Source organism: Mesoplodon bidens (genome assembly GCF_964165515.1).
Source record: "Mesoplodon bidens genome assembly, chromosome: 12".
NCBI lineage: Eukaryota > Metazoa > Chordata > Mammalia > Artiodactyla > Ziphiidae > Mesoplodon > Mesoplodon bidens.
The window spans coordinates 90,545,329-90,557,853 of record NC_138168.1 but is presented as its reverse complement, the minus strand read 5'-3'; the positions used below and the strand labels follow the sequence as shown (position 1 = coordinate 90,557,853).

Sequence of the window (12,525 nt, the reverse complement as noted above, 5' to 3'; positions counted from 1 at the left end):
GTGAGTCAGAATGCTGAGAATCCTTAGACCCATCATGTGTGAGAGTTAGCAGGGACCTTAAAGACCATCCACTTTAACGACCGTAAAGTGTGCCCCCGAGAAGTCTCTCAGCATCAGGACCATTTCAGCGTTGTTTATATTCTCTCGTACACATCTCACAAATCTCAGCTACTTAAGCAGCTGAGCCTTTACAAACGGAGCCCACTCGTAAGCTTTCACAGACGTAAGAATTATATGCTCCTTACCTATTTTGGGACTTTAGAAACATTGCTGGGTATAAAATACTTGTTATTTTATGCTTGATTGATACAACATGGGATCAACTGCCTTGAATTAATATAAACTTTAAACAACATAACCTGGAATATTAGTTATAATAAACTTATCAGTTGGTATATAAAAGCATCTTATTATTTTATGAGGTTTTATTAGGCTGTTAACTAATGTGATATTGGAGCTTTCAAAGCATTTTCAGCTGTTTATCTGCTGTGCTGGGTTGCTGTTTCTCCCTTATTGTCTTTTGTTTTGGTAGGAGCAAAGTGTTGATAAATATATACTATATTCTCTTGAAAGGAAGGGGCCATTTATTGTTTGTTTATCACTTATTCCCTTTACTCTTGTAAAATGTTGAAGGAAGTAGTCAAGCTGTTCATTATAAAGGTTCACTGCTGAACTTTTCCACCTAGTTTCCCTTTAATATCGAAAAGTAAAGTAAAAAAAGAAATAATGAATCTGAAATAGCCAGCAGAATACACAGATCCTTTAAAACGGGTCTGACTTTGTCTTATATCATGGGCACTTTTGAGAATCTGATGAAAACATGTGTTTATGGATGACACACTCAACATACTACACACAGTTGTAGCGAGTTCATCACTCTGTGGTCCCTGGAACCCAGGCTAAGAAGTCCCTATTTTAGAGAGGTGAAAACGTAAAATCCGACAGTATGTGAGAATATCTTATGTGCTGTAATTTAATAGTTTGTTGGCGATAGAGAGAATAAATCATATAAATATATATCACACGTGATTCCTCTTCAGACGACCTGCCAAGAGCAGATGTGTGCGTGAGTACCAGCCAAACACATCCAATGTGGAACTTGTTTATGTGGTCAGATCCCAGGTCACAAGGCATTAAGCGCTGAAGCAGAGGCCAGCTGCTTTACTGGAGTTATGATCCAAGCAAAGCAGCTTTCTTGGCACAAGTCAGAGTCAAGATTTCTTTCTTGTAACTTTGTACAATACAAGTTTAGAGTTGAGGTTGAAAGGGGTTTGGAAGTTAATTACCTTCCCAGTGATTAAATCCCCGCCCCTTGTCCCCCAGCAGTTACTAACCAGCGTGTGTTTTGAATGTTTCCGCAAACAGCATCCCATGCATAGTTCACCTGGTAACTCTGAACATTTAGATGGTTTTTCCTTGTGTTGAGCTGAAGTCCTGTCCTTATCATGTCCACCTCTTTGGCCCTATTTTATTTATAAAGGCTGCTTCAAATGAGATTACATTACTAAAAATTACGGAAATAACCAGTTTATATAAGTACTGCAATTTTTCTTTAGTCAAATACAAATGTTGTTAATGCTTCAGCAAATACTTCATTTCAATTAGATATCAAAGATTATTTAAATTTTATAATTTGAAAGTGCAATCATGTGTTTGAAAGTGTTTTATAATGCTTAGAGCATTCTACAAACATGTCCTTACTATTATCATTGTCTGAGAAAGAACCAACTAGAACTAACTCCATTTATCATAGGATAATTTAAATATAAATATAATACCTTAAAAGTAAATAATACAGGAAGATTCTGATAACTGAAAATAAATGTGGCACATACAACCTTATTTCAGAGTAATAGGAAGCAGACAATATCTTAGTGAGATGTCTGATTTTGTAAAGAAATATACTTTAATAATTTCAAGTTTGTCATGTAATTTATCAGTCAGTATTTGTAGCTTAAGACAAGCGGAAACAACTAAAAATCGGTTTATAGTACAACTGTGTTGACTAATGAATCATTAAAACATAATCGATGAACCCACAAATTGAATCTCTACCTTTTTTTGTTTGAACAAAAATGACCCGTTTTAACCTCAACTACAAATAAAACTTAAAATCCTGAGGAAGAAATTATTGTAAAAAGTTTTTAAAAGATTCATATACAGAAGAATACTTATGAGAAAACAGAATTCAAATGACCAGTGTTTGGTCTTGTTTAGGGTGATGATCTGCTGGGTCCATCTCCCATGAGGACAGAAGACAGGATGGCCTTACAGTTTTTGCACCTCAGGGATTTGTGCTTTATGTAAAAGCATTCTTGCCTGTAGGAAGAGTTTTTAATATGCCTAAATTTTATGTTCTGGTCCTGGGACATTTTCTTCTATGATACAGAGAAAATAGTTTATTAATCATTAGGCTTGCAGAAGTGGACAAAGATATAGATGACTTTTTAAGCCCATTAATTTCCAGTATAATGGGAAAATTACCGAAGTTCTTAATTAGTTTACAAGGAAAAGTCTTTTACTTAAATATTTTACATATTCCAGTCCTTTAATTCCTTACTACAAATATCCCCAAACTAGGTGTATATTTAAATCACTGGGATTTTATGGTGGGAAATGTTACGTAGTTTAAATAGTTCATTTAAGTGGCAGCTTTATTGTTGTATCATGAAGAGAAACCAAAACATTAATTTCATCAGTCATTTCAACTATCCTTTTGTTCCCCCAAAACCCGTCCTGACCGAATGCCATCGACTGACTGTTGTTTCAAATAACTGGAAATGTCATTAGATTGGAGCTTGTGCTTGTTATTGGTGGTGTTTATTTGTATTTTTTCCCTAGTTGGAGGGGCACAATATCTTCTCCACCCTGAGCTCCAGTGAATACGAACAGGTGCTTGAGATCATCCGCAAAGCCATCATTGCCACAGACCTTGCATTATACTTTGGAAACAGGAAACAGTTGGAAGAGATGTACCAGACCGGATCGCTAAACCTTAATAATCAATCACATAGGTAAAAATAATTTTTGAAAGTTTAGTAGCCCAGGAAGGGTTATTTGGAATAAATTTATATTTAAAAACAAAAATGTAATTTGGCATAAATTTATATTTGAAAAAAGAAATGTAAAAAGAATTTATGTGGTTTTTTGTTTGTTTTATGTGCACTTTATATTTACTTTGGATATTTCGTTATTTGACAAGATTGCTGACAATGTATTGTGAAGGTCACTAAAATATGAATTAGAATTTAAACTGGTCACATAGGAATGGGTACTTTTAAAGGGAAGTCATTTTCCAAGAAGCCTCTCCTTGAATTTATCACAGTCCAGCGTTTGGTCATTGACCTCACAGACTCAAAAGCAAGTGAAAATGGATTCATCAGAATCCAGATCTTATTAACCAAGCCAATGTGATTGATATATAAAACCTGAATTCCATTTTATTGATCTGCAAACATACATTCTAGTTATAAGCATCAGAATATTGGCATTCAGCGTGGTCACAATCCTTTAGGAAGCCAAGTGGCAATCCAAAGTGGTTTGAACGTGGGGTCAGAACAGAGAGAATGAGATTCCTTAAATGTTCTAATGCATCAGGCTAAGGTAGTTTGATTCCTTTTATTCTGAGAAGGCGTGACTTGCCCGCTGGATTCAGAAATGTGTCCGCTCTTTTCATTGTGCACCTGTCCACCCATCTGTCCATTAGATCTCAGTCCACTGGCTAAAACACCTCTTGGCCTTGCCGGTGTGTAGGTGGTTACCACCAGCTTTTCTTTGTAGGACTTTCCCTTTGCTGTTTCCATGTCTGACTAAGTCCATCTTAAGTGATGCCATCTTGATCTTTAGATTTGGGAACCTGTTTATTGGTTCATCCTAGTCTTGCTGAACTTGAATCTATTCTTTTTTGCTTAGGTGCTTTGTGTACCTCCTCTGTAATCCATTAAGGTACTGATCATAACATTTCTTTCTAGAGAAATCTGCTTTCAGTCCTTAGAAGCAGTTCACTCAGGTGCCCCAAACACAAAACATTAGGTCTACAGATGACTATAGACAGATACATAATAAATATAGTTGACCTCTTCAAGAATATGATCATCAGAGTTTTTATGGGGAACCTTCTTTGAGGAAAAAAATATACATCTTAATTTTACAGAGGGCAGTCTGGACACATTGCCAGCACCCTCCCAGGGTTGGCAGAAGGGTCAGTGTCATGCAGGACAACACACCCTCTTCCGTCTGCAGCCCAAGGGATGCGTGTGATTTACAGTCTTCATGTGTCTGCAGAAACGGGTGTTTGTCCACAGTTCTCTTTCTTATGGCAATTATACGACTGGAGAAGTATGCGCTGGGTTAAGGTATCCTTTGGCTTGCTGAAAACTATGTGTATACATTGTTTTTAAGTTATAAATAAGAGTCATGTAAGTAGTAACAAGTTTCTTGCATATGATTTTAGCAAAATGATTACAATAATTATATTCTTATAAAATAGAAAATTTAAAAATCTAATTGCAAGTAATATTATACTTGGTGCTTAATGCATATGTACATGTTAGTGGTGTATACTGTATAGTTATGATTAAATAATTTTAAAGGTATTGCATATTTGTTTTAAGAATTCAAAGAGTGCAGGTATATACAAGAAAAACAATAATAGAGTCGTCCGTGGGTGTTCATTCCCGGAGCCCCTGCAGGTACCAGAATACGGGTATTACGTCCCTGGACGATGAATAGGGTCACTCTCCCAACCGCACAGTGCAGATGAGAGACCTGGGGGTCCGCTGGGTCCTGTTCTGCAGAACCAACAGAACCATGCATTCTCCTCTGTTTATTCTAAGCTGTTTATATGCGCAAACATACATCTTTAAACAAAAACGTGATTACAGACCTTCCTCGGTATCCACAGGGGATGTGTTCCAGGACACCACCCGCATAACAAAATCAGTGGATGTTCAAGTCCCTAAATCCCTTCGTCGGCCCTTGGCCCTCGTATCCATAGGTTCCGCCTATACGGATTCAAGCAACATAGTACAGGATCCGAGGTCGGTTGAATCTGCGGATGCAGGACCCGCAGATGAGCAGGGCCGACGGTATACCAGATGCTTGCCTATTTTTAAGAGTTATGTGACATCACGTAGTATGGAGGACTAGCTAAAGCCTCACTAAACCTTCCTCCTATTGATCAGATGTTTCTAGAATTTTGCCCCATAAATCTGCAATAAACTCTTATAAAGTCATCTGCTGTCCTTTAAAAATATATATCACATCGCCTACGGTGCTAGAAATGTAGATACATGTTAAATTTTCTAAAAGGACGGTAGAAATTCACACTTCTCCTCACATACGGTGAAAACTGTTTCTCTTTAAGTATGCCATTCTCTGACAACTCTCTGCATTAAAGATCTTTTCATGTTTGTTGACTTTGTTCCCACTTCTGTTTGTTCACAACTTTTGTGTAATTTTTGTTGAATTCTTTACTTTTTTTATATATCAGTTTGCATTCTATATTTTTGTTAAGGATGTTAACATTTTCTCTGTTATATGTTACAAACATTTTCTTAGGTGCTTTTCAAAAGTTTTATTTAGATTTTATTTTAAATACAAAGAAACTTAATTTCATGAAGCCAAATCTTTTTTTTTTTTTTTTTTTTTTGCGATACGCGGGCCTCTCACTGTTGTGGCCTCTCCCTCTGCGGAGCACAGGCTCCGATCGCGCAGGCTCAGTGGCCATGGCTCACGGGCCTAGCCGCTCTGCGGCATGTGGGATCTTTGCGGACCGGGGCACGAACCCCTGTCCCCTGCGTCGGCAGGCAGACTCTCAACCACTGCGCCACCAGGGAAGCCCTCATTTGTTTTTATCAAATCTGGTTTCCTGTCTTGCTTATGAAGGCCTCCCCTATCCTCAAAGTAATATAAATTGTACTTAAAATTTTCTTTGCATATTAATGCTTCTGGAGTTATATTTTTTTATGAACATAACTTTATTTCTTCCTGATGGGTTGAATCAATACCATTTAATTAACAATCTATTTTCTTCCACTGAATTGAATTGGAGTTTCATATAAACTCGAATACTTCTTTGGACTCCTTAAGCCAGGTAATTGTTAATTATCTAATCCTCGACTGTGATCATACTGTTTTGATTATTGTAACTATATTGAAATTTATCATACAACCTGGTAAACTAATCTTCATCTTTCATTTACTTTCTGAAAATTTCATGGAAAACGTTACTTAGTAAATGCATTTTTTATATTTTTATAAGAAAAATTTCAAACTTAAGAGAAGTAGAAATTATACTAAAATGTATACTCATACCCACATTCAAGAATTATTAACATTTTACCATATTTTTTGCCTTTATTTTTTGACTGTGCCAGTTCCTTGTGGATTATAGACCTCATTACCCTTTATGTCCTTCATAGTGAATACTTAAAAAAGAAAAAGAATAGTTTATCGTGTTTGTTTTCAATTTAAAATATCCACATTGGGATTTTGATTGCAGTTATATCGCACTTATTTCTTCACCTGTAAATGAGAGCATATTGGCTTCTCATCCAAAAGCATTGGCATGACTTTTTAGTCTTGGATAACATTTTATATAGTTTATTTACACAGATCCTATCACTTTTTTAGTTAAATTATACTGGTCATGTTATAAATGTTATCACTTGTGAATGTATTTTTTTTCCAGTTTTTAATGGAAATACAATTTCCAGTATAAAAAAAGTTATGAATTTTTATATATTTCTCAATTTTGCTTCATGTGTTTAGAAACTTTGTTATTAGGTGCTTATACATTTGTGTATTTGTTATGTCTTCTCTATGATTTATCCTCTTGTCACTATGAAATTCTCTTTTTATTCTGGTAATACTTCCTGCCTTAAAGTTTTCTGTGTCTAAGAGCCACACCAGCTTTCTTGTGCTTACTTATTGGCACGTCATATTATTTTCCAATCCTTTACTGTTACCCTATCTGCATCCTTATATTTTAAATGTGTCTTGTAATCAGCAGTAGTTGAGACTTTCAGTCGCTCCTTCCTTTTGGACTTTCAGTTCGTTTGCTTTTAATGTAATTATATTTATGTTTGTCTCATTATCTTGTTTGTTTTCTCTTTAACCCTTTGTTCTTTGTCCTTCCTTTCCTGTCTTCACTGGAGTTAATGAAATGTTTCCTTTGTTGTTGTGTTCTATATCTTCTATTGGCTTTTATTGTTACGCTTGTATGTTTTCAAGTGGTTGCTCTTGAGTTTACATGAACCTGCATTTTTCAGTCCACCTTGAATTACTATTACTCCATTTCTGTACAATGTAACAATCTGAAAAAGACAGAATCCAGTTATGCCCAGTTTTGTCTTTTATGCTGTTGTTGTTAAATATTATACTGCTACATACGTTGTATACACCACCCAGGTTGCTAATACTTTAAATTAAATAGTTAATTAATTATTAAAGAATTTTTAAAAAGAAAAAGATAATCTGTCATATTTTCTCATATGTATACCATTTCCAATGTTTTGCATTCATTTGTGTAGATCCAGATTTCCGTCTGGTAATTATTTTACCTCAGTCCAGACAGCAGATTCTTTCAGCCTTAGTTTATCACCTTTATTTTGGCTTCACTTTTCCAAGATTTTTTTGCTGGATTTAGGATTTTAAGTTGACACGCTTTCTTTCAGCATTTTTAAAATGTTATTCGGCTGTCTTCTGCCCTCCATCTCTTTCTTTTTTCCCTGATGAGAAGTCAGCAGTCATTCTTATCGTTATTCTCCTATATGTAGCATGTCTTTTTATTCTGGCTGCTTTTAAGATGTTCTCTATATCCTTGGTTTTTCAGCACTTTGTTTATTATGTGCCTCAGTGTCCTCCTTGTATTTGTCCTTCTTGAGCTCCTCTGAGGTTTCTGGGTCTCTGGGCTGCTGATTACAGTAAAACGTAGTAAAGTTTTAACCACTTTTCTTCAAATATTTTTTTCGTCAACCCATCATTTTTCTTCTGCAACTCTAATTACACATATGATAGAGCACTTAATTCTGTCTTACAGGTTATTAGGGCTCTGAACTGTTTTTTTCAGTCATTTTTCCTCCCTGTGCCTCAGTTTGGGTAATTTGGTATGATTCGCCTTTAATTTCAATGATCCTTTCTAATGTTCTCTCCAATCTGTTGTCCATTCCATCCAGTGATTTATTTTATATATTGTGTTTGTCAGTTCTGACATTTATTTGGGGCTCATTTTTATAGCTTCTGTCTCTTTTAAAATTCCTGTCTCTTCACCCATTGTATCCAAGTATATATTTTCCCGGAGATTCTTTAGTATATCTATCAGTTACTTAACAGTCCTTGTCTTCATTTCCACCAACTGAGTCCTCTATGGGTCTTTTTTTGTTGGCTATTTTTTTTTCTGAGTCATGGAACACATTTTTCTTTTTCTTTAGATGTCTAGTAATTTTTTAATTTATATGCTACATTGTGGATAATATGTATTCTCTGTTATCTTTCTGGATCCTGTTATCCTTCTCTGAAGATAATTGACTTTTACTCTAGTGGCCAGTTAAATTTCTCATGGATTATCCTAAATTTATGGATATGTGCCTTAAGCATTTTTTGTGTGGTTCTGTTTCTGTTTTGGCCTTGGTCCTTGGGTCCAGCCAAGGATTTGAGGGGAATATGAATGCATATTTGGGGACTATAGCCTTTGTGGCTCTCTCCTTTCCAGGATTTTTCTCCTCAGATTCCATGTGCTCTGGCAGCCCAGATGCTAACCTCTCCACCATACTGTGACTTTCTGTGGGCCTCTAAATGTCTCATACCCCAACTGAGCCATAGTCTTAGCAGAAAAGCTAATAAATGTGGATTATGCCCAAAGGTTTTAAACCCCTTCCAGTTTCTGCCTGCTTTTAGGTACTCAATTGCCTTCAATGAGCTGTTTTTAAATTTTGTTCAGAATTTATTCTGTCATTACTAGGATTCTAAAAGTGTGTTTTCTAGCCATTTTATTATGTTTTCTGTGTCAGTTGAAAATATTAGTCTCTTGGATTCTCTAGGCATACTTTCACATCATCTACAGTTAAATATCATTCATTCCACTTTTCTGCTGTTGATACCTATTTTGCTTTCTCAGCTGACTGTATAATTAGAACCTACCAAACAATATTGGATTATGGTGAAAAAGCAAGTATATCTAATATGTGCTTGATGTTAATTGTAGTGATTTTAGATTTTAATTTTTTATGTGATATGTGATATTATTTGGTAAATCATTTTCATCATGTATGAGTTTTTTTTTCTTTGTTTCTTGTTTATATTACTTTTTATTAGGAATTTTATCAAATTCATATTCAGATTCAGTGATAATATGATTTTCCTAATTTCTGTGTTATTGATTTCTTATTTTATTAATAGATTTTTAAATTTCCTAATTTTGTGCTACCACTGAGTTCCTTGTACTCTAGTTTCCCATGGAATTACTTTTTTAATATGCTAAGGAAATCAATTTTTGCTTTTTTTTTTTAGCAAGTTTGTGTCGAATCCATTAATTGACATGTATTTGTTTTTCTGTATGGTATCATAATTTGCTATTAAGATTATGATAGTTATGAAATTAAATTTCTCTCTGGTCTAGAAGGGTTTAAATAACTAAAGATATCCATTGGGGGGAGCTTAAATTATACTTATTTGTAAAACCATTACAGTCTGGCACATTTTTTTAATGGAAGATCTTTAACAAACTTTTTAATGTCTTTTGTGGTTTGAGGTAATTGTTTTGTTTTGGCTTTTCCATTTTATTTCACCTCTTGGTCAACTTATTTTGCTAGAAAATCATTTTTCCTTAGACTTTCAAATTTATATAAAATATTTACACAAATTATTCTCACTTAAAATGTACTTATCTTACTATATCTGTAGTTATCTAATTCTCAATATTTTATATTTTTATTTCTCCCTTTGTTTCTTAATCAAATTTGCCCTTTCATTTTAATTATTCCTTTCTTACAAAGTTACTTTTTAAAAATTTATCATTTCTTTCTTGTGTATTTGCTCTTTCATTAGTTTTTTTTCTTTTTTGGTACGTGGGCCTCTTACTGCTGCGGCCCCTCCTGCCGTGGAGCACAGGCTCCGGATGTGCAGGCCCAGCGGCCACGGCCCACAGGCCCAGCCGCTCCGTGGCATGTGGGATCCTCCCGGACCGGGGCACGAATGCGTGTCTCCTGCATCAGCAGGCAGACTCCCAACCACTGCGCCACCAGGGAAGCCCTCTTTCATTAATTTTAGCTTTTATTTTTATACCTTCTTTGTACTTTAGTTGTTCCTTTTCTTATTTCTCAAATTGCATAACAAAACATATATATGTATTATTATCTGACTACTAATTGAACTGTACCCTGCAAGTTTTTGATGAAGCATTCTTCTTTTTCTTAGTTTTTAGATAATTTTCATTTCTGTTTCCATTTCCTCATTGATGTAGAGGTTAATTTAAAAGAATTTCCTAATTTCCAAATACTTTGGGTATTTGCTTACTTTTTGTTTTGTTTCTAAGGATGCTACACTGGATCCTTAGAAAAGGATCCAAAAGAGAATATGACGTATGAGTTCTCATATATATCTTCTAATTTTTTTATAAGATAAATGAGTGATTAAAGCAAAAATAATAATTGTACTAAGGTGAGGTTTATATCATATGTAGAGATTAAATATATGAAAACAATAACACAAAGAATGAGGGGTACATAGAATTATAGTGTTGTAAGGTTCTTATGTTTGTGAAGGGTGAGAGTGAAGTGCTAAGTGGAACAATATTAAATTTATGTATGTGTTATAAATATGTATATTGTAATGTATAGAAACCATGAAAAAATAAAAGCATAGCTTTTTTTAAAGAAAGGGGAAAAATGAATAATAAAAAGTACATTTTATTAGCCCACAATGCAGCAAATGGAAAGCAAATATGAAGACAGTAGATTTGAACCCAATCAAACTAACAATTAAACGTAAATGGATTAATACCTCAATTGAAAGCGAAAAATTATCAGACTTGATAAAATAACAAGACTTAATTATATGTTATGTAAGAAATATACACTCTAAATAGGAAGACTCAGATAAGTTGAAAGTAAAATGATGGGAGAAGATATACCATGCAGACACCTTAAAAAATCTGCGTGGCTGTAGTAGTATCAAACAAAGTCATTTTGAAGGCAGAATACTGTGAGCCAGTAAGAGGGATAATTCACCATGACAGAAGGGTCATTGCATAGAGAGAAATAATACTGCAAAATGTGCACGTGCACCTAATTAACAGAGCTTAAAAACACATGAAGGAAAATCTCACAGAACAGAAAAGGAATGCAAAACAGAGTTTTACATTTTTCTTTAAGTAATTTATAGAGCAAGTACATAAAAATCTAAGGTAAAGAAAAAATCAACACTGTCAACATCACCTATTTTATATACACTGAACACTAAAAAATGACTACACATTCTTTTCAACTGCACATGGAATATTTATAAGATAGACTGTGTGCTGGTACCTAAAATAAATCACAATAAATTTCAAAAGATCGGATTCATAGAATATTTTTTATTGTGATGGAAATAAAAATTACAATAACCTATGTAGAAAAGCCCTATATATGTGGAAATTAAACAACACACCTCTAAATAACTCATGTATCAAAGAAGAAATAACAAGGGAAATAAGAGAATATTTCAAACTGAATGATAGGGAAAAAAAACTATCACAATCTTTAGGAGTCAGCTAGAAGTTTATTTTTAAATGCCTGTGTTAGTCAGTGTTTTAAGATGACACATTAAGCAGCTAGAGAAAGTAGAGTAAATTAAACCCTAACTTGAAATGAATAATCAAAAGAGGAGCAGAACAATAAAACGGAGAGCAGCACACAACAGAGAAAACCAATGATGCCAATAGTCAGTGCCTTGAAAAGATTACTAAAATGTATAAACCCCCAAAAGACTAAGTAAGGAAAAAGGAGAAAATACCAATCACCAATACTAACAGTAACAGAGAGGATATTGTTACAGAATATGGGCAAAAAGAGGCAGTAAGAGATTATTATAAATAATTTTATGCTAATTTGAAACAGTTAAAAATGGAATAATTCCTTGAAAATTACAACTTATTGTACATGAACCAAGATGAAACAGAAAATCTGAATATCCTATTAAAGAAATTCTATCCTTAAACAGAAAATTCTCCTCATGGTTTCATTTGTGAATTCTATCAGACATTTATGGAAGAAATAATATCAACCTTACACAAAATGTTTCTGAAAATGAGGCTCTACTACTTACCACTTTATTTTATGAAGTCTGAATAATACTGATACCAAAAGCTGACTAACACATTACAAAAACAGTAAATTAAAGATCTATATTGATTGACATGTATGCACTGCTATATTTAAAAGAAAATGCCTTTCCATGAAAAAAAAAAGATCTATATTCCTCACGGACATAGATCCAAAATTCATAACAAAGTATAACAAATTCAGTCACATATTCAAAAGACAA

The 12,525-nt window shown here is 34.2% G+C and overlaps 1 protein-coding gene across 1 annotated transcript in view; it reads left to right on the top strand.

The window, feature by feature from the left end:
* The window catches only part of PDE10A (phosphodiesterase 10A), a 297,841-nt gene that overhangs the window by 259,346 nt on the left and 25,970 nt on the right, over positions 1 to 12,525 (top strand). Inside the window, 1 exon segment of the mRNA XM_081250479.1 lies at positions 2,842 to 3,014. Coding sequence (XP_081106605.1) covers positions 2,842 to 3,014 — 173 coding nt within the window.